This window comes from Ambystoma mexicanum, chromosome 4p (genome assembly GCF_040938575.1).
Source record: "Ambystoma mexicanum isolate Mex_15411 chromosome 4p, UKY_AmexF1_1, whole genome shotgun sequence".
Taxonomy (NCBI): Eukaryota; Metazoa; Chordata; class Amphibia; order Caudata; family Ambystomatidae; genus Ambystoma; species Ambystoma mexicanum.
In genome coordinates this window covers 1098538259-1098566196 of record NC_090927.1, presented here as the reverse complement: position 1 = coordinate 1098566196, position 27938 = coordinate 1098538259, and the positions used below count along the sequence as shown (strand labels likewise).

Below are 27938 nucleotides of genomic sequence, written 5' to 3'. Positions count from 1 at the left end.
CATCAAATTGCCAAGGAGACATTTGTCCAGCACAGATTATCAAAGGTGCCGTCAGAGACCTTGCCCCCTTCATAACAAAATTGATCAACTGCGCATTTGCCTCAGGTACCGTCCCCTGCAATTTAAAATAATCCTGGGTCCTACCTCTGTTGAAAAAACAGACCCTGGACCCCACAATCCCGACCAATTGTAGGCCTAACACCACCGTACCTTTCTTACTTACGATCCTGGATAAAATGGCCTATAGTCAAATACAGAAGTATCTAGAGACAAATCATCTCCTCAGTGCACGACAATCGGGTTTCAGACCCCGCCATGGTACCGAGACAGCTCTATTAGACTTAAAAACACAGATTGATGAATTGAAGGACAAGGGAAAAACTGCTTTGCTGTTACTCCTCGACCTCTCGGCCGCATTCGACATGGTGGACCACCAAGTCCTATACAATCATCTGGCCTCAGCAACTCATTTTTCACCAGGTGCCATCACCTGGATTAAATCATTTCACAATAATAGGACTATGCGAGTCTTCTCGCCACTTGCAGCAGCCGACCCTATTCCTATAACCTGTGGGGTACCACAAGGTTCTTGTGTTTCCCCCACACTGTATAACATATTCACAAAACCACTGTTCGATGACCCAGACCATCTGGGTGTCACCTACACTAACTATGCAGAGGACACCCAGATCCTCATACCCCTATCGGGCGAGTATGATAAGGACCTGGCTTTAGTGAATAAAATATACCTCATCATCCAGGCATGGATGGCCACACATGGCCTATGCCTGAATGATGACAAGACTGAGTTGCTTATACTTGGTTCCACACCCAATCTCAACAAACTAGGGCAGGAATATACCACCTTCAACATTGATGGTAATGCCATGAATGCAGCAAAAGTTGTAGAAATCTTGGTTTTTACCTTGACTCCGCCTTCACTCTCAACAAACAAGCTAGCAACTTGGCATCTGCCACTGCCTACATTTGTAAATTGATTAGAACATGTAGACCATTCCTGTCGAAGGAAAACTGCATAACCTTAGCAAGAGCACTTACACTTTCCAAATTGGATTACTGCAATGTCCTTTATCTGGGGGCCAATAAATACCTCATCAAGAAAATCCAAACATTGCAAAACAACGCTTTAAGAGCAGCACCTGAGGAGACAGTTCAAATGGATCAATGCTAAAGACAAAATCCTACTCAAAACGCTATCCTTCACACATAAATGTCTCAACCATGTAGTTCCTACATACCTCTCTGAGAGAATCGTGCCTAGATTCAGACAAAAAAAACAGCAGGAGGAATCGGCTTCCCTGTCATGGCAGCATTACCCCCATCACTGAGAGCAGACCAACCCTTCTATCTGTTCAGGCGCAACCTTATAAAATGGCTCATCACAAACGACACCCATGGCCAGCCTTAATTATGCACATACTAGAACCGAGACTTTCCCATCCTTCAGACACGATTCCAACCTAGATCCTTTAGATTGTCCATGAAGTAGCCTGCCTTTCACTGTATGTATGTACTCCTGTATGTATGTGGTTTGTTTGCATTATCCAATTGTATCCATTCTTACACTGCTATTATTCCTCTCAACTGTTGTAAATAAGCTGAAAATATCCCTGTAACTCACTCTGCAAAGGCGCCCAGATACCCTTGGGTCGGGTGTGACATAGAAATAAATAAACAAACAAACAAACTGGAGTTTTCCTCTGCCTGGGATGTTGAACCATATCTTATGATTTTGATGTATTTGTTGTGTTATGTCACGCTGCATAAAAGCAAGCTGCATGGAGCCTGGATAAATGGTGTACAAAGCTCTTAAAGTACGTGCAGGCATACGCAAAGGCATTTAAATCTATGTGCTTTAGGTTTGTAATTCTGGCCACAGGTTTATTTTTGGTTTCCAGTAAAAAGGTAATCAGTGGTATACGGTAGCTGGCTCCAGATTAAACAGCATGTGTCTAGTATGTGCCTGCCAGCAGTTGAGCTGTTTATCTAACTCAGGGCGCTACGTAACATCATCTCTAATCCATATCAAACATTGACTGTGGTAAAACAGTGGTAGACCCTGCCCACACGGAAATATTGGAGGCTTAACCCTAATCACAAAAGTTTAATTAGGCTTTAGTTATGCCAGCTTGCATGGAGTGGGATTTATGTTTCTATCAAGTGGGAGGTTGTGATTAAGAGGAGGATTTAGCAGTTCTAAGTTTACTGCTGGGTAGTTATACAATGTTGTGCCCTCTGGCTTCCCACTCCGTGTACCCCATAGCTTTGGGTAACACTATCGGACATGCACAGGTGGTTCACTGACAGTGCATGTAGCCCACTGCGTCTACAGTTTAATAAGTACATTTCAGGCATGCACAGTGTTGGAACTTCAAGATCTATAATAAAACCTTTACTTACTCGTCCTGTAATGCATCTATTTATTTATAATGCTAGCGGTAAAACTGCCGCTTGAGGTATTCCTCCTTTTTTTAAGGGGGGAGGGGTATCTGCTGCCCTTTCCCTACAAATGTCTCCCAGATCTGTTGCCCTTCCCATTACCCTCCTGGAATGGGGAGGAGGTGTGCTCTAGCACCTTATGGCATATCTTGTGCTAGATGGAATTAGGAATAAATATCTCAGACCAAATAACTGTATAGACTCAAAGAATATGGCAAAGTATTCTCAATTTAATAAATCAGGGTTAACTGGCTGTCATAGGACGGATGCTTGCACACTCGCACACAGACTTGATTACACAGAGGTCTTATACCCCAAAAGGCGTCACCTATGATGACATCCTAGGTGGCAAACCATAAAACTTATTAGCGGGAGGGATTGGTTAGGGGAATATGTCTATTTATAGAATGAATACGGGTTACTTCTTTGGCTGTCTCTTATCTGTAAAACATGCCTCAAACTTACATATAATACTGATTATAGCGAACAAAATGGCAGCAGATTGGTGTGTGCAACATTGTGTAACAGGTTGCCCAATAGACATTAAAAATAGTATATTTGATTCCAAGCCAACATAGAATCCTCTTTGTTTTGTACACAAAGCTGTTCTTCCAGCGTCTCTTGACTCTGCAACCTTGATCTGTTTCTGAGGCACCTGAATTGAATCGTAGCATGAGCCGGTAGCAATTTTTCAGTTATGGCCATCCTTGCCATGTTATGTCTTCCTCTATAGCAAGCTCTACAGAGGTAAACCAAAATGCTTCGGACTGCATTTTTACCACTGTCCTTCTAACACTGATATGAAGACCCACAATGCATGTGATATATACGGGGGACTTGTCCACTGTAAAACCTGTTTATTTTACAATTGCAAGAGAGTTGTGATGGCATGTCATGTTTATCTAAGAAATTCACTTACTTACAATGTTACTTCTTCGATGTCCATGAATTTGCTGTGAAATACATGCATGTCTCTTTCAGGAAACAAAAGTTGGGTAGAAGGAGAAGAATGTGAGGACCTAAGCATACCTCAGTGTCCATCAGGGTGAGAAACATTCCAATTATGTTTTCATTGACTGAAATAACTGTGATGGCTTCCACTTCTGGGGGTTGTACTGACACATGCTGGCTGTTTCATTGCAAGGCATTGTATAAGAAAGTGATTCTATCCATGTACAATAATCCTTATGTGATGTAAATAAGTTTTAATGCAAGTGATGGGTAATGAGGGGTAAGTAGGAGAAATAACTGGTCACAAACCACAATTCCACAGCTAATTTGCGATTACTGGGGCAATTCTCAGGCGTGTGTAAACCCAGATTATTGGGGGCAGGGTTATAGCCTGAGGCCTAAACGAGGCCCGGCTAGATAGGCTACATACCTGGGCAGTCTAGAAATAAAGACAGACTCAAAGGTGTATAAATAAAATACTTGAGTGTTTATTGTGTGTAGTGTTTGTTTTTTTTGTTACATGAACATCTGATCAACAGTCCACACTTATTTGTTCACAACCAAACTTAAAGCCTATTTCCTCGACTCCAAGCTACCTTCTTGACCTACCTCTCATCTGCCTTCTAGCTAACATTTTTACCTCGCCTCTCACTTGCCCCTGTCCCTTACTTTCTCTGCCTTCACTCTAGTACGTCATCCATCTTGGTCACATGCCTAACAGAGCTGGCCGTCGAAACTGACCTGCACTTAAAAATGGCTTTGATTGTCCTTAATCTATGTATGTTCAGCCATATATTGTCACTGGTGACTGTTCCATTTACTCCCCTCCACAACCTGGTCAGAATGTCACTCGAACTCACTGCATTGTATGAAGCTCATTTCCTGTCAGTTCTGATTTATTATCTATTTTATTTTGTTTGGTGATCAAAAGAGCATTGTTCCTCCCTTTATATAAATAAATAAAAATCCCAACATGGGGCTGGATAGAATGTTGAGAAAAAAAAAAGATACGAGCTCCCTTGGCCAAGAATGGATTCCGGGAGGATGAAAATGTTAAATGGGCGCTACAGTGATCGTGGGTAGTCCCTTAGTACATAGGGCCACCCCAGAAGAATTACTGAGGCTGCGGGTTGAGGCAGTGACATCAGGTGCCCCATGCCCATAGGACACAGGGTCTGCCGAAGAAAAATGGTTTCGGGGGCCACCCCAGAAGAATTACAGAGGCTGTGGGTTTGCTGCAATGATTGTGGGCTACCCCCTCCCTCCGCCCCCAGTACATCTGGGCACCCAAAAAGAGGATAAAGGGCCGAAAGAGAGGCAGTGCATGGCCGAGCATGGGGGGGTGCCAAAAGCCATTTATTGTGCACAGGCACGTGCAGTGAGTTCAGGTGGCACTGTGTGGTGGAGCGTGCCACGCCAGAATACCAGAGGGCACACAGCCCAAATGTCAGCGGGGGGCAGACCATCTTTCCTCCACGTCGACATCAGCACTACAGGGCCTGGAAAGTGGTGGATGGTTGCAGCAGTCACCTCTGTGTAAAATAATGCATTATATGTTCTTTATGTTATTGTTTTTTGTGCGTGAGTGGTGCGAGGTGTAAGTCAGAGGTCTGTTCTATCAGTTTTCTCTCGGTGACCCCTCTAAGGAGGTGCAGACTGATGGGGCAAATCTCTTTAGAAAGAACTCATGCCAGGGGGAACTTGAGGGGCATTGGTGATTAAACGGAAAGGAATACATAATAAGAAAAGTTTGTGTTTTTACAAATGAAGAGGGGTCTCCATTGGGATCCCTAAAAAATCCACCTTGGTGTCTGATCTCATGAAGGAGTAAGGTAAAAACTCAGGGCTTGGCCATCACTTTTTTTCTTAACTTACATTTTTTATCAAATGTTTCTTGGTTAGTGAGCTCCTTGTCCATTTCATTAATTTGTGGCAGTAATCATTAGGTTGCATGGGTCACAATTTGCCACCTCTTGGATGAGGTCGGGCGCCTTCAGACCACGATGGTGGTGATGAGTGCAGTATAAATACTGAATAACATGACATTAAATAATTAATCTAATGAGTTATGAGGTGCAGTGATTGACATGGTCGCAGTATTAACACGCAGTGAGTAGTGTTGCTGGCTTTTGTACACCACAATGTCTTTATTTTCTGTTCTGGAATAAGCAGGAATATTTTGTCTACTGAACTATTGCAATAGGTGCATTTGATATTTCTGCAGACATTTATATTTTTTTAATTAGTTAACCATTTTCGAAATGTTTCTCACACTGTGCATTACGTTTGTTAGTTAATGATTATTTTGCCTTGAGAAAGCACTCAAGTGTTTAGCACGAAACACATGATTGCAGTGTGTTTCCTTTGCACTATTTGGAATCATAACATTCATTTGGAATAATTCCCAACTCACTTTGATTTGGATTTCATTTGATTCCTGTGGTATCTCCCCATTTTACCACCGCTTCTTTACTGCATTTTGCCGCATGACTTTTCACCACCGTAAAATTAATTGAAAGGGCTGTGGGTAGAGGGTAAAATGGGGGGGTGAGGGTTAGGGGAGAGCAGAGGGTGGTAAAAAGACATGAGGTAAGAGGAGCTGCCCACCTATTAAAAACAGAGCCGAAGGATGGCGGTTACCACTCAATGGGTAATGGCATGTGTTGGATTCGATTTCTGTAGAGTGCATCTGAGTGCATAATTCTTTTAATCCATTGCTCTTTCCAAGTTGCCCTATTTTTCCTGTCATGGTTCTATGTGAAATATATTTTAACTTCAGCGGTTATGGAACCTGCACATTTTGCTCAATGTACAACCGTCGGTCAGGTTATTTAAAGACCTCCTTCCTCCTGGGCTGGGTCGTCTCTTCGAATTCCGCTCCACCCGTACTTGCGTCTGTCTTTGTCAGGCAATGTTTACGAATCATTTCATGCATATCCGGCTTGTGGCCAAACCAATCTATATATGCTTTTATGATAAATATTTCTCGAACCCTCCGAGCTAATTTTCACAACATTCCATTCACTCCCATCTTCTCTTGACTTAAAAAAAAAATGTGTATGACCTCCTCCTACCACCAGTAACAACCTTAATTATGACAAGCCTGCTCTGTAAAGACCACTTTAGAGAGGTTTTGTTAGTAGTAACACGATCCTTTTTAGTACCAGATTGCTTCCTACTTAATTTTCTACACTTTTATGTAGATATTTTTTTCTATCTAGAGCGATTTTAACGTGATATGAAATGAGGTTTCCCTCGGCCTAGTGCCCTTTGATTCACCGTAAATTATCCCTTCTTTTGTCTCCTGGTTGCTACTCCCATTGATATTGTAGAAGGCTATTGTTTCATTTCATATATTCAATTAAATCAATAAATATCCGACCGCTAAAACCTCAACATCTGCCCAGACCTGTTTCATGGAATATATCATTATTTGATGGATGTCTCTTATTGTCCAGTTACTCTATATGGTTCCCATTAGCACACATTTTGCATTACAGTAGCACTGTGGTATTTGTAGGCCTGCCAAACATGTGCTATACATTTTTCTTAATCTCTTAAGGTTCTGAAACATTCACGACCAATCATCATCTCATTGATTGACCCAGAGGTTTTTGGTTTTGTTTTTAATATTTTGAATTCGCTGTTGTTGATTTGCTGGCTCGTTTGGTTTCCTGTTATGGCTACTTTACAGCTTAGCCCAAATGTTGTCCCAGTTGATGGGAATGTATTTATTTTTTCAAAGAAGGTGAATAAATAATATAGGGTAGCTATTCCTTTTGAAATCTCGCCCAGGATTTATAATATTTCTTTATCGATGAGGTACTTTTAATTAGCACCAGTGGGTAAGGTGACAGCCAATCGGCAGTACTGGAACATAATACGTTTTATTCTGTCATGAAGCCTGCGTTCCATGCAGGCCACTAGTGTCTGTCGTGCTGCTGCTGTTTTTCAATGGTGCTCGCTATCTACACACTACCCCCAAAGGCCCCCAGGCCCCACACATGGGTCCCTCTCACCCCTGATCCCTACCCAAATCTACCTGGCACCCCCAACCAGTGGCTCCCATTTAACTACTCTTCCGGTCCGCTGTCTCTGCCACTGCCACAATGGACATTTAAAAAGGCATGCCTTTATGTGCATGGTGGCCATCTTGGTTTATATTTTATGAGGGAATTTGGGGCATACAATCCATGCAAAGAACAATATCCTTAAAAAGCCATTGGCAACCCAACATGCAAACCTGAGGTGCTAATAGCTTTATGCACCTTGAAATGGGGACTTTACTGGCCGGTAATAGCCTGGAACGTATGCAAACTCTAGCCAGAGGGCTGTTATTGGCCAAAAAGCCACCCCCTGTGTATATTGCTTATTCATCCATATTGTATATATTATTCGATGGATTGATGATTATGTTTCAACATGTACTTTTTATGTTTCTTATAAATTAATATGATTGTGAAAGCTTTCATTTCTATAAAACCAAAAACACAATAAACAAAATACTAATTTTAATTATATTGGATTGCATCTTAAAGCAGACCTTTTATGTATGACATTATTTTCAATGATCGCATCCTTATCAAAGGTGCCCTACATTCATAGGCTTGAAAAGGAAAATCCAGACAAGCATTTCTTAAAGCAATTGTTTTCCTATCAGTAGTTTAAAACAAGGCCTCATTCCAAAAAGGCTGGCGATTCTATTGACAGTGATATGTGTTAAATATCACTGGTAGTAGACAACGCCCAACTCTTATTGAGCCAATTACCAGTAGAGAAGAAAAACTGGCTGGTAAATGTACCACCAGCTGCCCGCACGAAAAAAATGTGTGACATCTAAAAAGATCCTTGTACCACAGAAAACAAATAAGTAAAAGGTTTATATTCCTGTTGCTTACTGGAAGTGTTTCCTCGTATTGCAACGGAAATAAAACAAAAATAAGTTATGGCACTTAAAATATAAGAGAAGATTGACACAACAAGGACGAACCACAATGGCATGCTGGACCAATGACTAACCAATTGGAAATGTTGACCTGTTTCCACACTACAGAAGGGCTGAGCGCAAGATGCTTTAGAATAAATATGTAACCCCCTTCAATAAGAGTAAACCCCATTTTACCAGTCGTCTGTGATTGGGACGAAGCTGTTCAGAAACCCTAAAAGATCTGGTGGCTTAAGAGTGTAACATGAGGTTGCAGTAGCAATAGATGAAAAGATTTCCTGGCTTTCTTCTTGTTGATGCCCTCACAAAGTCCTGTTTCTACCCTTCCTCTTCCTCCTCTCCCGGAAGTAACTGTCAAGAAGCATGCACAGGTGTTATGTCTTACCTATCCTGGTTCATTAGCTGTTTCCTAAGTATATGTGAGCCTGTGCCTGGAATGCTTGTATTATAGTGTTCCATCTAGAATGTATTGGTGTGAGTGCCAAGGTTCTCCCTGTTCAGTTGGAAAATTAGCTGAACAGAAGGGGGGCCGGTGGATGCTTCCCTCCCTTATGTACTTATCCTGCCTGTAACTTATTACCTGTGACTTATGTACCACGAACCCACTAAAGTCTCTTAACTCAACCTGGTCTCCTGGCTCATCATTCAACCCCTCAACTTGCGTTGTAACAGGCTTACAAAACACTATCCCCAAAACTTCTTGATTGGTTTACCATCACCCAGCGTTTGACGGAAGCCAGGAAAAGAATGGTTGAAAAACATCAACATTTGTGGAAATGGATTATCATAATAAGGTTTGTCCTGGTGCGTTACAGTGTCCTGTTAAAAAATATCTCCCGAACAGACAATTTTGTAGGACGTACATTTCTAAAGCAGTTTATGACCTAGGTCTCACAATACAGCAATAACAACTGTTACTATTATCTAGCGCAATGGCTCCCATTTTATCAACTGCTTGGTGTGAATGCAGGTGCTAGGGAATGCATGAGAGAATGTTGGTGTGTTTGAGAGAATGTTTGGTTGTGAGTGCAGGAATGCCTGCTGCGAAGGTTCCAGAGTATGTCAGTTGGAGAGCCCCAGCCTGGGTGATGGGACCCAGTGGTTCATGTTTACCATCTTAAAGAGACTTTGTGTAATATGGAATAAAGATGACTTATGGAACCTACACAAGATGACTAAGGATCTTTGTTTATTACATAAATCAGCTATTTAATTCCTCTTTACCCCTCCGGCACATCTTGAACTGCAGTCAAAAGTTAATTGTTTCCAAATGTCTAATTGATTTCTTGGAAAATTCTCTGTCTTTATGGCTGGCAACCATTCTCCCAATATTACCATATAAATGTATTGGAGAAAGTAGGCACACGCATTTCTTCTATCACTGGAAAGGCTAGAGAGGCTTAAAATGACAGAGGTAATTAGAGGGGCTTATAAGGGAGTAAAACATGGGGACAGACAAACACTAGGGCTTTTTGGGCATTTTGTTATGCAAGGGGACCACTGTGAACATTGTTGCATACGACATTGTGCTTGCTGGCTTCTTTCATACCACAAGATAACTTTCTTGAAAAGTATGTTTTATTGCATGCCATCTGCATTTGTTTTATTAACCTTGTGCGTTGAACTATTTTGTGGGGTAATGTTTTCTCCTGCTTGGTTTGTCTTTCAATGTTTCACCTCACAAAATGTAACTTCTGTGGGTTCGGCATGCGGCACATAAAAGGTACACTTTTGCGTTACAGAACATAACCAATAAATGTACATCTTTTTGCTTAACTAAATGTTACATTAACTGGGTTCCAGGCAGCAATCTCTATTAAACAGAGTGGCCTGGCTAAACAAGACACCCTACTGAAACCTATTTGGCTAACGTGAATTGTATTTTTTAACACTAAGGGCCTGATTACGAGTTTTGCGGTATTTCCTCTTGAAAAGCATACCACTAGTTGCCAAAAAGTTGCAACATGTGGCAAGCATGCATTAACTTATTAAGTTATTCCCCATTTTGGGGCACCATTGGACTCCTGGGAATTTTGTATCACTGGGTGGGCTGATGCTTTTGCATGGCAGGACTTAAAATGATTACCCCAGAGCCACAAGAAAATGGCATGCGTTGAGCACTAAATTACAGACACAGAATTTGCAACCAGCAACAAAAAGGTGGCACACTGAGTTATAGACACTGGGTGCATTCTCCTGCCTACCTCCACACAATTCTGTAATACTTTTCTCCTCACACTGAAATGTCACATGTCTCTCCTTCCTACCACCAAGATGGTGCACACTAAGATACCCCAAAAAGATGGCAGAGTTATATACAGCCTTTGAATGTAATCTTCTGATACCTCCAAAGACATATCCTATGCAAGCAACAGAAATTGTGCTTTTTACACACGGTTGGCATGCCCAGTTGCAAACACTGAATGTAATCTATTACCTGCCTCCAAACAGTTTTATGATGTTCTTCTCGTCAGACTAACAAAATATGCCTCTATGTCATGAAAGTTGGTCCCTGTAACACCCCCGCCCCATAGTAAGACTAAGATGGTACACTGAATAACATCCACTGAACGTATTATCCCCTTGCCCCCAGAAATAAGACGTTTCCCATCAAAGCAACAAGTATTTTGTCTCACAGCAAAAAGGTCACTCGGTTGCAGCCACAGAATATCCTCTACTACACCCAAAGAATTCTCAAAATGTTTCTACAGAAAAAAGTATTTGTCTTACCTCAAAAATATAGCATACTCCGTTACAGACCCTAAATGCAATATCCCACTTGCCTCCAAAGAATTTAGGAGGTTCTTTTCCTGACTCTGACCAGAAATGTCACAAAAGATGGCACATTCTATAAAAATGTTCTACCTCTACCCACTCCACTGCTCAAGCAACCTCCTGCCTATGCCTTACAAGACTGATCCTAAAATCCTACCATGCTTACCCTATTTCAGAGGTTTGCAACCTGTGGCTCTCCAGATATTTTGGACCACGCCTTCCATGACCCTTCACCATTGACCATGGTGGCTAGGGCTGATGAGAGGTTTCATCTTAGACATCTGGAGAAACCAAGTTTCAACACCCCTGCCCTATTTATACTATTTTAGTCGGAAACACTGCCAATGTTTGGAAAAGCTTAGTTTTTATAGAAAGGAACAATATTTGGGCTTTCCAGAATAAGCCAGAATATGTTTTCCCAGGTATACTAAGGTACACAGCTACAACAGAACTTTTAGCTTTCGAAGAGTTGTTTTTTTGATAGAGTTTAACATTCTTAATTGGTAAAAGAATGTGATCTGAATAAAATACAATATCGTCTTTGGCATAAGACTTTTTGCGTTATGTGGTGATTTTGTAAAATTTCCTTCTATTCAAAACAAAACAATGTCTCTGGGCTCTCTCTTCCCCCAGCTTCTTGAGGAGACAGAGATTTGTCCTGCTTTGAGTGCAGAGTTGATGGTTTAGTGTGAAAGACAGGAGTTGATGTTGACCCAGGGTGGCGATGCAACCTGAACTATGCATGAACCATCCAGGAAGGGTGCTGATTTAGTTTTGGCTGTGAGGATGTTGAGGGTGTCTTTGCTGATGGGGTGGAATGTGTGCCATGTGTTTGACGGTTTGAGTTTGGGATGTGGAAGAGGGACAGAGAAGGGCAGCGCTAGTCTGATGTGTATTTGTGAGTTGAAGTAGTCGGTGAAGGAATTACTTGCTGTGGTGGTTGGGGGCATGGTAGGGGTGGATGGTGGATTAAAGAGTGACTTGATTATGTTAAAACGTTTCTGTGTGTGGTTTGGGGTGGAGTGGATCTCTTGGAGGTAGTGCTCAGCTTTGGGGCTGCATATGGCTGTATTGTATTTAGAGTTGAGTTGCTGTCTTTGAGGGGTCTATGGGCGGTGGGGCATGTTTTTATTTTTTGCCAAGATCATTCTAGGCTCTCGTCTCCTGTGTGGTTTTGAGGAGAGCATTCTTAAAGGCGTGTGGTGGTGGTCGCGGTGCTTCTGTCTTTTGAGTGGGGAAATGTGGTTGAGTGCTTGGAAGATTGTCATATAGTGATTGCTGAGGTGTACTCTGTGGGTTGGGTGTGATCGGAAGGAAGGGATGGTTAATTGATGTGAGTGCTGTTTGTGATGCATTTAATTTTCCTGGGTTGCTGGCATGTATTGCAGATGGGACAATATTGTGTGGTAGTGTGAATGCAAACGGGATGGAAAAGTGGTCTGACCACAATACTCAGTTTTGATTTTGCACAGAAACTGGATATATTACACAAAATCAAAAGGTAAAGTTGGTTGCTATCTATGTGTGTGTGGTAGGTTGTAGTGGGAGAGTGGGGTGGGGATACTGTTGTTGTGTGGGTGGGAAATACCTGGAATTAAATCGCCAATCTTGGCATTGGTTAAGGGGAGTATGGTTGTTAGTAGTTAAGTCAGGACTAAACAAAACAAAGGGACTATTTGTGGGAATTCCAACTGTGTGTTGCCCAAAATCGTTGTCACACTAAAGAAAACACAGTTTTATCGAATGGGACGGGTTTCAAAGAGCCAGTTGGTCTGACTGCGCTTTCCAAATCGTATCTGGTGCACTGTGTTGTGCTAAAAAACACATGCTCAACCACCTTGGTTTTTGCATGTGCTTGCTGCCATACAGATGAAATTTTAATTCATTTTAATGGGTTTTCTCTGTGTTGGTAGGTGCAGGTTTAGTCTAAAAACAAGGAAGAAATTTCTTCAGTAGATTTCTCTCTGGAGGTTATTCACCTCAAACAGGAGTGACCCCTAGGTGCTTAGTCTGGAGGTCCTTTTTCAGAATGAGAAAGACCTGTGCGGATAGCACTGTGCACTAGATCTGGTCGTTCTATAGCCGACCGGTTTCTGTGGAACAAGATGGATGAGCCACATTCATCAGGGCTAGACTAGGCATCTAGGTATATGCCCGCTGTTATTCATATGCAGCAGCGATGACTTCAGTACCTCTCCCTGTAGGGATGACTGGAGGGAGGGGTGAGAGATGGAGCAGGGATAAATATCCACTTTCAAAACCTCAACTGTAGGTCTGTTTCAAAACACTGCATTGCATTATCATTATGGCAAACAGAGGGGAAAAAGGCTTACCCTCTCTGTGTGGTATGGATTCTCTTCACGGGGGGTGAGATGGCCCGGGACCTGGGGGCCAAATAACAGTTATTACTGTCAAGTTTGATGCATGCATGCATCTGGTCAGGAAAGCGACAATACTCATGTTGCATAACTATCCATTTCTAACCAAATTGAGTGAGTTACACTGTAGAGCTGCACGCGCATCGCGTTGCAGCTTCAACTTCAGCAAGTACACAACAAACAGAAACACCCTGTGTACACACGCCAGTCCGTGTGCCTGCCTCTCGACCCCTGCGTGTGGGGGAGTGGCTGGTCGCGGATAGCATCTAAAGAGGCCGCTTACCTGGAGCGAACGTCTCTGGTGGTCCTGCGAGCCGCACGCGTGAGGTTTCTTCGACACGGCCCGCGCTACCATTCTGCTTTTGTTGCCATGGCGCTCCGAGTCATGTGGTCACGTGAGCCTGACTCCAGCATGGCCGTCCCGCTGGGAGGAGGCAGCGGCCATCATGGAGTCAGGCGTCGCGAGCAGCGAATCAGAGGCCATGTTACGGGAGCTTCCCCGTACGTGTGGACAAAGATCTAACACGATTTGCTGCATGCTGGGTGTCAGCCACATATTTGTGGGCCGCGTGTCGTGATCCCCTGCTGCCAGAGTCAAGACAGAGGTGTTGGCACAGCGCAAGTTGCCCATGGCGGTGGCAGCTGCATGCCCGCGGCCTGGGTGCCAGATGGCCACACACCAGTGGACTACACTGTCCAGGCCACAAGTATCTCGCATGGATCAAAGGTGCTGGAGGTGCATCTTGTACACCTAGGGGGATGCTATTGTGCCAAAACAGCCAGTTACTAGAAGTAAAGATGTAACAGTTGTGGAAAATACATAATTACAGCATTGCATACAATGACCCACATATAACAGATAGAGACAGTTCACTGCAAAGACTACACATTAGCCAGGGGTAAGTGTTGATTACAAGTTAGCCAGCGCTTGCCAGTTGTTGGCTTCGTTGAGCCCAGACTTGTCTGTCTGGAGCTGAAAAATCCAGAGTTGTTCGTGTCTGAAGAGCAGGTTGTGTATATTCCCTCCCCTCGTGGGGATGGCCATTTTCTCAATTATTGTCCATGTGAAATCTGTCGGGGTGTGTTTCTGTGCCAGAAAATGTTCCACCATGGGTGCTGTGATCTTCTTGGTGCGTATGCATGATCTGTGTTCCGCAAGGTGCGTTTTGATCGGACGTGTTGTCATGCCTACATAGCGCTTTTTGCAAGGACATGTGATGATGTAAATCACGTTACAACTATTGCAGTTCGTTAAAGTTTTTTGGATCCACGGAAAATGCCACCCTATATCAATGGAGGTGGTTCTCTTGGTACTTGAGCATGCATGCATGTGCCACATGGAGTGTGGCCCGTTGCTTGCTTGTGTCCCCACAGTGTGTTGAGTTTGGGTTCTTTCTCTTTGTAGGTTTGCACAAGAGAATCTTGTAGGTTCTTCCTTCTTTTCAAAGCAAACCTCGGGGTATCTAGGCTGTGAGAGCCGACATTCAGGATTGGCCATAGCTTCAGGACCTCTTTCTTAATCTTGTTAGTCAATGGAGAGAAACTCAGTACTGCTGTAATCTTATCGTGGGATTCATTCTGTTTGACATGGTGTTCCAGGGTGATAGCAGATAACCCCAAACGGGGTCAGTAGGGGGAGGCCTTTTTTGAAAGGGTACTAGGCCAAAAGTAGAACATATAAACAGAAGAATGTACCCTTGCTACTATTTATTTTCATATTTTTTCTTCTTTAAAAATAATAAATTATTGTTTTTGAAAGGTTTCCGGATTGCGGAAATCCTAAGGTAAGATCAACCGCTGTTCTTATATATCCACCCAAATAGTGAAGTAGCTCTGTGTTTCAAAGGACAAATATTACGGTGATGCTTCCAGTGTTTGAGAAATAAATAAAAGGTAACTAATATAGTTTAGGAAGAATACAAGACAATCACTTTCTACTTCCAAGGACATCAAAATCATATATTTAAAGAAAACCGGAACACATAATCGGAAGTCAACAAGGTTATAATCTCAACCAAGGGTAGAACAAAATACAAGTACATCCACATGGTACATTGAGAAGACAACGTTTTTTTAGGAGAGAGATTACAGTGTACATAAGTGTTTTAACACAATTATATTCACAGAACAAAAACAAAAAAACACAAAGAAAAGTGGGTTTATATTCATTTCTTTACACTAAAGTGACTAAATCATAAAGTAGAGTGCAAAATGGACATATACATGATACTGGTTCAGTAAATAGACAATATCATTGCCCAAATTGTGGATACTGTTCAGTGATAGTCCCTTTTTGCAATTGTTAATTTCAAGCAATTAATGCTGCAGGGTCTTTGATACAAGATATCTTTTTTATCCTTGCCAACGTGAGGTTTGATGGTTGGAACCGGAATATAAGTTCCAAAGGATCAGGGATATATGTGTGTGATTTGATTCCCTGTCTTCGTCACGTTTCGGCGGTTTTCTATTGCGATAGGTCCGCCTTCATCAGGGCTCCTAGTTGGGGACCCTGTGGAGAGTATATGGATATCGAGTCAGAGGGGTGGATGTGAGCAAGCGGTGGCCCCTTGTACTTAGGGCACTGCACAAAAATATTTTAAAAACTCTCGGCACCGGTGGCCGGCTTACCTGCCGGTGCTTCAGATCCCAGAGGTTCGGGTGTAGGCCACACGGGGAGAAAATCAGGCGACAAGATCATGCGTCTATGTGAACACTGAGAGCTCTCAGATAAAGTCACAGTCACATCTTGGTGATATCCTGCATAAGGTTTGAAAATAATAGAGAAGAGGGGAACAGAGGCTGTAGATCGGGGGTCTTGCCCCCAAGTTATGTAGTACTAATAGGTAATTGCTAAGTAGCTACATATAAGAACGGTATTAAAAAGTGGAGAGTAATGCTCTACCAGTAGTGATTACCTGATAGTAAAGAGATTGCACCGCTTGGATAAATTTTCAACTCTGTCGGTGCTTTGTGGAACGTAGTTATTCACTGTGGGCTGGCGACTGTTGCCTGTATAAGAAGAACAGAACTAAGGACCAGAACTCGTTTGTTTCGATGGTGTTGGGATGGTGGATTAAAAATTCTGTGCACCAAAAATGTGGCTTAAATGTTGTAGCTATTGGTGCTTGGATCCAAAACCAGGATAGTGAAAGAAGTGCTCCAAAACTGCGCGCTGTGCGTTTGGATGCCTATGTGCATTCACGTTGCCGTGTGAACGTGAGGTTTGCAAGAAGCAGTGCGGCGGCCGGTCTGGAGTGTTTAAACTCAGTTACGTGGGTCGAAGTGCCAAATAAATGGGCTGCGAAAAGAGTTTTGAGTGGAGAGCGGGCCGGTGGCATGCAGTATCATCACGGCCCCGGCAATTTAGAGCAGGCAGTCACAGTCTGCACACACCCTCGAACCAGACGGGACGGGTGAGACGAGCCTCCAGCCTCTCCCTCTCCCAGCGGATGTTTGCTGAGTCATGCAACAGTTCTGAAAAGCAATGCAGCGGGTAAGCGTGAAATGGGTTTTTTGTCCTTTTCCCCAGGCACGTCTTCACCTCGCATGCAGCTTCTAATACTCCATGCCACCGGCCCGCTCTCCACTCAAAACTCTTTTCGCAGCCCATTTATTTGGCACTTCGACCCACGTAACTGAGTTTAAACACTCCAGACCGGCCGCCGCACTGCTTCTTGCAAACCTCACGTTCACACGGCAACGTGAATGCACATAGGCATCCAAACGCACAGCGCGCAGTTTTGGAGCACTTCTTTCACTATCCTGGTTTTGGATCCAAGCACCAATAGCTACAACATTTAAGCCACATTTTTGGCGCACAGAATTTTTAATCCACCATCCCAACACCATCGAAACAAACGAGTTCTGGTCCTTAGTTCTGTTCTTCTTATACAGGCAACAGTCGCCAGCCCACAGTGAATAACTACGTTCCACAAAGCACCGACAGAGTTGAAAATGTATCCAAGCGGTGCAATCTCTTTACTATCAGGTAATCACTACTGGTAGAGCATTACTCTCCACTTTTTAATACCGTTCTTATATGTAGCTACTTAGAAATTACCTATTAGTACTACATAACTTGGGGGCAAGACCCCCGATCTACAGCCTCTGTTCCCCTCTTCTCTATTATTTTCAAACCTTATGCAGGATATCACCAAGATGTGACTGTGACTTTATCTGAGAGCTCTGTGTTCACATAGACGCATGATCTTGTCGCCTGATTTTCTCCCCGTGTGGCCTACACCCGAACCTCTGGGATCTGAAGCACCGGCAGGTAAGCCGGCCACCGGTGCCGAGAGTTTTTAAAATATTTTTGTGCAGTGCCCTAAGTACAAGGGGCCACTGCTTGCTCACATCCACCCCTCTGACTCAATATCCATATACTCTCCACAGGGTCCCCAACTAGGAGCCCTGATGAAGGCGGACCTATCGCAATAGAATACCGCCGAAACGTGACGAAGACAGGGAATCAAATCACACACATATATCCCTGATCCTTTGGAACTTATATTCCGGTTCCAACCATCAAACCTCACCTTGGCAAGGATAAAAAAGATATCTTGTATCAAAGACCCTGCAGCATTAATTGCTTGAAATTAACAATTGCAAAAAGGGACTATCACTGAACAGTATCCACAATTTGGGCAATGATATTGTCTATTTACTGAACCAGTATCATGTATATGTCCATTTTGCACTCTACTTTATGATTTAGTCACTTTAGTGTAAAGAAATGAATATAAACCCAATGTTCTTTGTGTTTTTTTGTTTTTGTTCTGTGAATATAATTGTGTTAAAACACTTATGTACACTGTAATCTCTCTCCTAAAAAAACGTTGTCTTCTCAATGTACCATGTGGATGTACTTGTATTTTGTTCCACCCTTGGTTGAGATTATAACCTTGTTGACTTCCGATTATGTGTTCCGGTTTTCTTTAAATATATGATTTTGATGTCCTTGGAAGTAGAAAGTGATTGTCTTGTATTCTTCCTAAACTATATTAGTTACCTTTTATTTATTTCTCAAACACTGGAAGTATCACCGTAATATTTGTCCTTTGAAACACAGAGCTACTTCACTATTTGGGTGGATATATAAGAACAGCGGTTGATCTTACCTTAGGATTTCCGCAATCCGGAAACCTTTGAAAAACAATGATTTATTATTTTTAAAGAAGAAAAAATATGAAAATAAATAGTAGCAAGGGTACATTCTTCTGTTTAGATGGTGTTCCGGGGTGACTTCTAGTGGGATGTTCCTGGCTCGTTTTCGTGCCTGTTTGACTATACGTTTGGGGTAATCGCTGTTGGTGAGTTATGTGGCAAGCCATGTCGACTGCAGGTTATAGTCTGGCAGTGTGGTGCAGTTTCTCGGGTATCTGAAGAATTGTCCGAAAGGTAAGTTTCTTCTCAGGCTTGTGGGCTGGAAGCTCTCATAGGTAAGCAGTGAGTTTCTGTCTGTCGGTTTGTTGAAAACTGTACTGACAATTGTTTCATTTCGTATCTCAAGAGTGAGGTCTACAAAATGGACCGACTTGGTGCTGTGGGTTTCTGAGAACTTCAGAAAGGGATTCTGACAGTTGAGCCACTCCATAAACAATACGAGGTCAGGTTCGTTGCCTCTAAAGATTAGTAGCACGTTGTCAATGTATCTTGACTACAATTCCATTTTAGGTAGCCATGGATTTTCTGGACTATAGATCTTCTCTTCTTCAAAGTGGGCAACGAGACTCTATTGTCATAGATAAAAAAGTTCTTGGTCAGAGCAATTTCAGCCAGTTGCATTACCAGAGTAACTGGGGTTTGCATGGGTGGATCTCTTTCTCGTAGTATCTTCTCGATGACTCTGAGTGTAGCCATTTGGGGGATCTTGGTATAGAGTGATTCGATATCTAATGTCACCAGGACGTTCTGGGTGGAATTGAATGAACGGTCCTTGATGAGTTCTAGGACTGCTGTAGTGTCTTTGAGATAGGATCGCATCTTCACAACTTCTGGTTTAAGGAAGAAATCTACGAACTGAGATAGTGGTTCCAGGATTGAGCCTATTCCCGACACTATAGGTCTGCCAGCAGGGGGGTTCCTTCCTTTATGGACTTTGGGGAGTGCGTAAAAAGACGGCTTCTTTGGGGTTTTTGGGTTGAGGAACTCATATTCCTTATTACTGATTAGCTCATCAGCGCTGGCTTCTTCTAGAATCGGTACTATCAACTGTCTGATGGATTCAGTGGGGTCCGTGCCAAGTTGTCTGTAGCTGGAATGATCTTGTAGGAGCTCCATGGCCATCTGGTGGTATGCCGTGGTATCCATTATTACAGTAGCACCCCCGTTGTCAGCAGGCTTGATGGTAATTGCTTCATTGCTGGCTAAGGATTGAAGTGCCTGTCTGTTCTTCTTAGAAACGTTCTTGTATCCCGGAATTGTTTCAGATTCTAATTCCTTGAGTTTCTTCAGGAGTGCTTTTTCGAACATGATGGACTCGGGTGAGATTAGGTGGAAGATAGAATGTGGATTTACCTCTAAGAGTGGTGGCACTCTTCTCTCCTGTATATATGGCTTGCCCAAAGTATTGTTTTAGTCGGATTTTTCTGATTAGCTGAGCTATTTCTATCCATGTTTGAAATGGATCATGCTCTGCCGAGGGTACAGATGAGAGTCCCTTCTCAAGTAGATCCCCTTCTTCTGGGGATAAAATGTATTGTGAGAGGTTCATCACTAAGCTCTCTGTGCGGGGGTCTTATCTCCTCAAATTGTCCTGGGCTGTGACAGTTAATTTGGCCAGTGGTACTGTCTGGCCGTGTAGTTAAGTCAGACCATCCGGTGTGGAAGTTGGTATAGTGTGTTGTGGGGTGGTGCATGAGGTGGACAGATGTGGAGCGTAGGTGTGATGGAAGGAAACCACTGATACAGAGCTCTTCAAATGATGTGTATGAAGGGAGAAGGGTTGTGGAGAGTGAGTTCGTTTTTTTTTTATTATGGCAATGACACCACCGCTTTTGTGTGGCTAGCACATGGTTGAGGTAGTAATGGGAGAGCATGTCCGATATGATAGCAGTGTAGTAAGGCTACAGCCATGTCTCTGTGATAAGGAGCAGGTCTGGAACGTGTAGTGATGAGGTTGTTGATTTCATATGAGTGCATAGGTGCAGAGTGGAAATTCAGGAGAATGCATGTGTGTGTGTGTAAATAGTTGTCTCAGTAGAGTGCAGTGTGGGAGTTTGATTTGTATGTTGTTTGTGTTGTGTTCTATGCTAGTTTAATGCTCATGGCAAACATGGTCTAAAAGACTGCACTGAAAGCTGACATATAGAAAGCTGTTCACTTCTACCTTTAGCTCTGTCCTGCCCTTTGCCAAGGACACCCGGGCAATAGGATGCCCAAAGAATGTGGCTCGCATTCCAAAATGGAGCTAGCAGTAGTTAAACAGGAAACCGAGAAAAACTGGGAATAATGAGGCAGTCCTCTTTTCAGTCTCTCAGAAGCATGATCACAGGATGGCGGTAGGGAGCCGCAGACAGAGTATTTGGAAGGAGTTTCCATGCAGCAAAATGGTGGCTTCAAAGTGGGGAGCATTAAGATTCTAACATTATCCAATGTTTGTTTGCAGTGTCCCCTGGATTCCCCAGTTCTTGAAGGACTTAACAAATATGTACCCACCGGCACAGTTGGTGGTTCCGTCCTTGGAACAGAATCTGGTTCTTTCATTCCTTAGGAGTTCCCCCTTCAAGCTCAAGTTCTTTTCTCATGTTCTCTAAGGCTCCTCATTTTGAAACCTATCTTTTAGTGCATAGTAAGATGCTGGTGCCCACTTCTCCACTTTTAAAGGAAAAAGGCACTCACTGGGTACAACCTTCTTTTTTGCTGCAGGTCATTTCAGACTTTAATGTTGATCATAAAATCCACTTTCCCATTTTTCCCCCCTCATCTTTCGAAGGAGTAGGAAAGGTTTGAGTTTCTATGTGGTCAAGACAGCTTTTGGTCTGAAGGGATGACCATCTTTTGATCTCTTTCTCTCAGGCCCCAATGGTCAGGACTGTAACAAAGCAAACTCTTTCATGCTGGATAGTGCTGTGTATTTTAGAATGTAATGAGAAAGTGTGCAGAGGTCCCTTTGCCAGAGAGTACATTCTACCAAGGGAGTTGGTGAAATTGTAGACTTGTAGACATTTTTCAGGTGGCTACTCCATCCTCCATGAATACATGTTTTAAGCACTGCTGTCTGGAACTGTTGTCTGGTCGATATGTCTGTTTTGGTAGTGCAGTCCTGCAGAACTTTCTGTTGTGGCTTTTGGATTTCTGATGTTCTTTTTACATGTGGCCTGTTTAGATGAGGAATATGTGGAAAGATGCAATGCGTTAGAAGGGAAATTTACTCACCGTTATTGATCTATCTATGGATTCTCTTCACACAGATTCCTCATTGCCACCTAAACATACCCCTCTTGTGAAAGCAGCAAAAAAAGAAATCAAAACGAAAGCATTAAGAGAAGTTGATGATATATTGCCTAGTCCTATGATGCGTGGGTCCACAAAAATGTCAGTATTGCGCTTACATATCTGTTCATGCTTGCTGTGCTCCAAATAGTTTCAGTACTGCCACTGTAAAATATATTTGTGTCAGTGCCCACACTATTTGCCAGCATGCCACTGAAAAGAAATATTCCTGCTGCAGGTGCAGGAATGTGCCCCGCCCCCTCCAAGCCAACACAGAGATTCAAACATTGTGCACATGAACAAACCCTCAGTCACTCACACACACATATATAAATACATACATACATAAATACACGCTCACTCACTCAGTCATTCAAATTCCCTTTAATGTACACACGTATGCAAATGTTTTTTAAACTTCTTTTTTAGTGGTGATCTTACCTTCACTCTCTTCTTGATTCATTGATCCAAAGGCTTTCAAAAGGCTCAGCTCTGGTAGATAATGAGGGAGCCAATGAAGAAACGCATGTGGGGCACAGAGCTTGGTAGCCAAGTAACTATTAAACCTCTAAGCTGGAGCTAGCATTCAAAGCTCACCTACGCCCAACTCAACAGACACAGAGTTCGGAGCATGTTTACAAGTGCTCCTACTATTTAGTAGTACTAGTAGTAGATTACAATCAGCACTAGTTCCCCTACTAATAATACTGGTACTATTAAAAGTGGTGATAGTGGTAGCAGTAGTAGAAGCAGTAGTATCAATATTATGGTTGTTTTCCGCAGTACTAGTAAGGCTGCTATTGGTAGTAGTAATAAGAGACGGAGTGTAACAGAGTGCTGCATCAGGCAGTGGTTTATTGGCACCAGTAAGGTTAAAAGCATGGTTTTCAGCGCAGAGCGCCGCAGAGTGCTGCAGTTAGAGGCAGTTCGAGGGTATAGCATTCTTGCATCGACAGTTATAATTTCAATGGTTTCATTGCGAGTATTTTGTTACCGAAAAAACTCATCGAAATATATGAGGGGTCGTTGGGAAAGTATATATAAGGGGTAGGGGCTTCGGGAATACTTTAAACATAATAAAGGATGGCGGGCTTGTGGGAGAACCCCCCAAAAATAAAAACAAATCAATTTCAATGAGTTTTTTGGTAAGAAATACTCATTAAAAAAACATTGAAATTACAACCGTCGATGAAATGACATAGAACCAGCTCGAGGTACGGAGTGGTGCTACAGTGGGGTAGTGTTGAAGTTACTCCAAGGTGAAAAATATCTACTACAATGTATAATTTAAGAAGCATATCCGTTCCAGGTGATTGCCTTTTGAACCCCTCTACTCTTCCCTTCCAAACTTTGTCGAGAGCAGATTAAGTGATCTTTGTAAACAAATTGGAACCGGTCTTGGCTTTGGGCATAGTAAATTGGGCTAACTGGTCAAAAGTTGATTCTGGCCATAAATCGGTACCTCATCCCACCTCTAGGCCTGTCCCCGTTCCACAACCGAACTTAACGGGGGATGAATGAAATAAGATCACACAATAGCACCACAGTCACCACACAAGATAATGTGAGCACTAGTAAGATGGCAAAAAGAGTTTTAACCCACATGAAGATTACAGACTTTTACCATACCGCTGGAGCAAGCACAGATGTGCGACAGCCAACCAAGTGACACATCAGGACTTGGACCTCTCCAAGGAACATGAACATGAAAATAACTCCTGTCCAACTAAGGCTGATTTAAATAAGAATGTAAACCTAGGTCAACATAGCTCAGTAGTCATGGATGACACGCCCCCTTTTTTGACTGAACATCACCCTATACTTGAAGAGGATACACTATCATCAGTGAGCTCAATCTGCCTTCTGGGTTTCCATCATACACATCAAGACACATGTTGACTTACTGTGCCACGCTAAGCCAGTCGCTGACGACTGCACACCCCCTCATCAGCCCACTTAATTACATCGCTCTACAACATCTCCTATAATGCATTGTACCCTGACTACACTCCTGCATCACCCAGCATTAGACTTTAGCACCTTAAAGCTAGTCTATCTGCCCACCTTTCAGCTCGCCCTTTACATACTGTTCACCGCCTTGGCTTCATCTAGTCTCAGCTCCCTCCCATTTTGGCCCTACACCACACACTGGCCTCCACAACGTGCATTATTGCACCGTGCTTACCACCACCTTGCAACACGACAGCGCCCAACCCATATCTAAATGCGCCAGCCCTCTGGCTACAACATTTCACGTCGAAACCCACCCCCAACCAACCTTGCAATACGCTCATCAGAAATGATAGGCTCGGTTCCTGCCTGTACCACCCACCAGGCCTCCATACTACATCATGCTATAGCATCACCACTCCTTGTCACCCCACCACTATGTCTGACACAGGCATGCCGAAATCTGACGTGAACAAACCCTCACTGCCCTCCTTACCTAGTTGCTCTTCTCCTAATATACAGAGTCAACCATGTGACACCTTAGTCAGAAACCAAAGATTAGCAGCCAGATGTCACCACTGATCCTACCACATAAATACCCTCAGTTTGGATAATACTACTGTTAACCCCAACAAGAAAAATACCATTGCCCTTGCACCCTCAATAACTGATGAGGCACCCACAGCCAATAACTCCAACACCGTGTCCAAACTCAAAGGTGCGCTCATTAACGCACGCTCTGTCCCTGCTCACGCATTAGACATTGCAGATTTCATCGTAAGGGAAAACCTTGATTTTCTGGCAATCACAGAAACCTGGTTACATGCAGCCTCGGGTCCAGCCTTGACCCTTGCCATCCCCGATAGCTATTCCATCATTAGGAGTGACAGGGACTCTAATCAATCCAAGGGGGGTGGTTTAGCATTCATATTTAAGAGCTCTCTTAACCTTAGAGTTGCGAACACCTAACAGTTGCCTTCAGCTGAATTACTCTCTATTAAGTTACAAATCTCACCCAATCACGCTGCCCTAGTGCACCTTATCTATAGGCCACCTGGTCCCACCTCCACATTTGTAGAGGATATCTCAGCAAAACTTGCCTCTAGCACTAAGCCTAAATCTCAAATCATTATACTTGGAGACCTTAATTTGGGCTACCAGGACACGAATGATCCCAAATCCAGTGACGTAGCCAGTGTCCTGTCCGACTTCGGCCTCACCCAACATGTCAGTGAACCCACCCATATCAAGGGTCGTACCCCGGACTGGGTCTCAGACATGAACTGTGCATTAAATGTATTCACCATCAACTCTAGCCCACCCATAGACAAACCCAACACTGCTCCGCCTACCTATACTCGCAACAAGAAGGACATTACAATTGAGAAACTACTCCCACTTATCCTCCCTCTACTGAACATGGCCTCTTCCACCTGCTTAGACCCTACCGTCCTAGTGGATACCTACAACCGTGCTATGTTAAAAGCTCTCAATACTATTGCCTCACTCAAACTGCGCAAGCAAAAATTACGCAACCACCTTTACTCATGGTTCAGCTCACATCTACGCGAACTTCGCAAAGATAAAAGAAAAGCTGAGTCACACTGGAGAAGTGCACCTACGACAGTCAATAGAATTAACCTTACATCCGCCTCCCTCTCTTATAAAGAAGCCATCCTAGAGCCCAAAAAAGAAGTGTACAATAATAGGATCACACAAGCTCAATCCAACACCAAGGAACTCTTTAAGATCCTCAAGGAACTAGAGTCCCCAGTCGCTCCTTTGGATACGTGTACCCCTGATGCCGAATGGTGTTCCAGCATTCAAAAAGCACTACTAAACAAAATTGCTTTGCTCCAAGCTAAAATTAACTCGAAAAAAAGTCATCTCTTGGACTCAGCAGAGAACCCCCAGTCCTACAACACCCCCTCCCCGAAGCACTCCTTCAAACCTTTCAGCTTCTCACCACTCACCATCAAGGAAGTGGAAAATATCATCAGGAAGCTAAAGCCCTCCAACTGCCAAGGCGACGCCTGCCCTGCGCCGGTTGTAAAAGGAAGCAGGGCCTGACCTCGCCCCATTCATCACCTCCTTTATCAACTCCTCTTTCAAATCTGGCATAGTTCCCGACAACCTCAAGGATACGTGGGTCATCCCTCTAATTAAAAAACCTAAACTACACCCTAGCATTCCCACCAACTACAGGCCCATAACCACGGTGCCTTACCTTCTCAAAATCTTGGACCGTGCAGCATACCTCCAGATCCAAGATTACCTTGATACTAACAACTTACTAGGACTTAGGCAATCTGGCTTCTGCCCGAGACACGGCACTGAGACAGCCCTGATCAATTTAAGAACACAAATCGAGGATCTGAAAGACAAGGGCAAACAAGCGCTCCTACTTCTACTCGACCTCTCTGCGGCCTTCGATTCGGTCGATCACCAAATCCTCTGCCAGCACCTTAAGACTGCTGCCCACTTCTCTGATGCAGCTACTTCATGGATTAGCTCCTTCCTCGCAAACAGATCTATGAGGGTCTTCTCTCCTTTAGCCTCCGCTGACCCAGCCCATGTTCCTTGTGGAGTCTCTCAAGGCTCTTGTGTATCACCCACGCTTTACAACGTATTTACTAAACCGCTCTTTGATATACTTGACCATCTGGGTGTCACCTACACGAATTATGCGGACGACACCCAGATACTCATCCCTATCACTGGCGATTATGTAACCGATGCTAAAGCACTTAATGCAGTATACACTGTCATCCAGGCCTGGATGGCTCACCACGGGCTCTGCCTTAACGATGAGAAAACTGAGTTACTCATCTTAGGCTCTCAATCCAAACTCACAAAACTTGACCACTCCTTCAACATTGATGGCAATGTTATCAAGGTTACCAATGTCACTAACACTCTTGGAATTTACCTAGTCTCCACTCTCTCTCTCAATAGACAAACCAACTCAGTAGTTTCAGCATCCTCGTATACATGTAAACTCATCACTGCCTGCCACCCTTTCTTGACAATGAACAACTGCCTGATCCTTGCCAGAACCCTCATCTTGTCGAAAATTGACTACTGCAACGCCCTTTACCTAGGGACGAGTCAAAGAAACCTCAATAAACTTCAGGTCACCCAGAACAACGCCATTAGGGCTGCTCTCAACATACCCAGGCGTGCCCACATCTCATCTACCAGGCGCAACTTACATTGGCTACCCATCACACTGCGCATCGCCCTCAAAGCACTTGTTCTAAGCTACAAACACAGAACAATGCAGCCCCTACCTACTTGTCAGCACTCTTCACTCAACACACAGCTTCCAGACCTCTGAGATCTGCTCAGTCGCACACACTAATCATTCCGAGCTTCAAGCTTCAGACAGCCAGAGGCGTGAGCATCCCTGTCCATGCAGCGAAGCTCTGGAACTCTTCCCAATGATCTCAGGAATGTTCCCTCCCTCCAATCCGTCAAAAACAGAACCAAACGGTGGCTTCACAAACAGGATGATGGACTGGCCTCTTCCATGTTACGCTTGCGGCTCCGTCTCTGCTAACCGTCCATTCAATGTATACACTGTATTGGACACCTTGTGTTGGGTTCCACAACATGTGCCCCTTTCATTGTAAATTTATGTTTTATAGATTTATAATTGTAATTATATCCTCTTATGTAACACCTTCACTGTAATTTTATGTACATATATATTTGGAAATTGTATCCTCCTATGTAACACTTTCTTGTAACCACCTTTCTAAAAATGCACGCTGATGCCCGTGGGCAGGTTGCGCAATATAAATAAACAAATACAAATACAAATACAAATACAAGACTTGGAGAATAATAGAGTTATCAGCTCCTCTATCTCAGCACTGAACATGGTGCTGAGCTCTTTTGTTTCTCTGTATGATATCATTGAGCCAGAACTGAGAACACACACAATGGGCCTCATTATGACCCTGGCTCTCCTGGAATGAACGGGGCTGGACCATGCCCAAGCCCCCTTCATTCGGGGGGTGCCGATTACAAGCTTCTCATCGCGG

General features: G+C 43.4%; 1 protein-coding gene across 1 annotated transcript in view; it reads left to right on the top strand.

Annotated features, from left to right (window-relative positions):
• ENPP1 (ectonucleotide pyrophosphatase/phosphodiesterase 1) overlaps window positions 1-27938 on the top strand; it is a 594855-nt gene that overhangs the window by 154624 nt on the left and 412293 nt on the right. The window contains exon 5 of the mRNA XM_069606684.1: window positions 3442-3505. Coding sequence (XP_069462785.1) covers window positions 3442-3505 — 64 coding nt within the window. The remainder of the gene's footprint in view (window positions 1-3441; window positions 3506-27938) is intronic.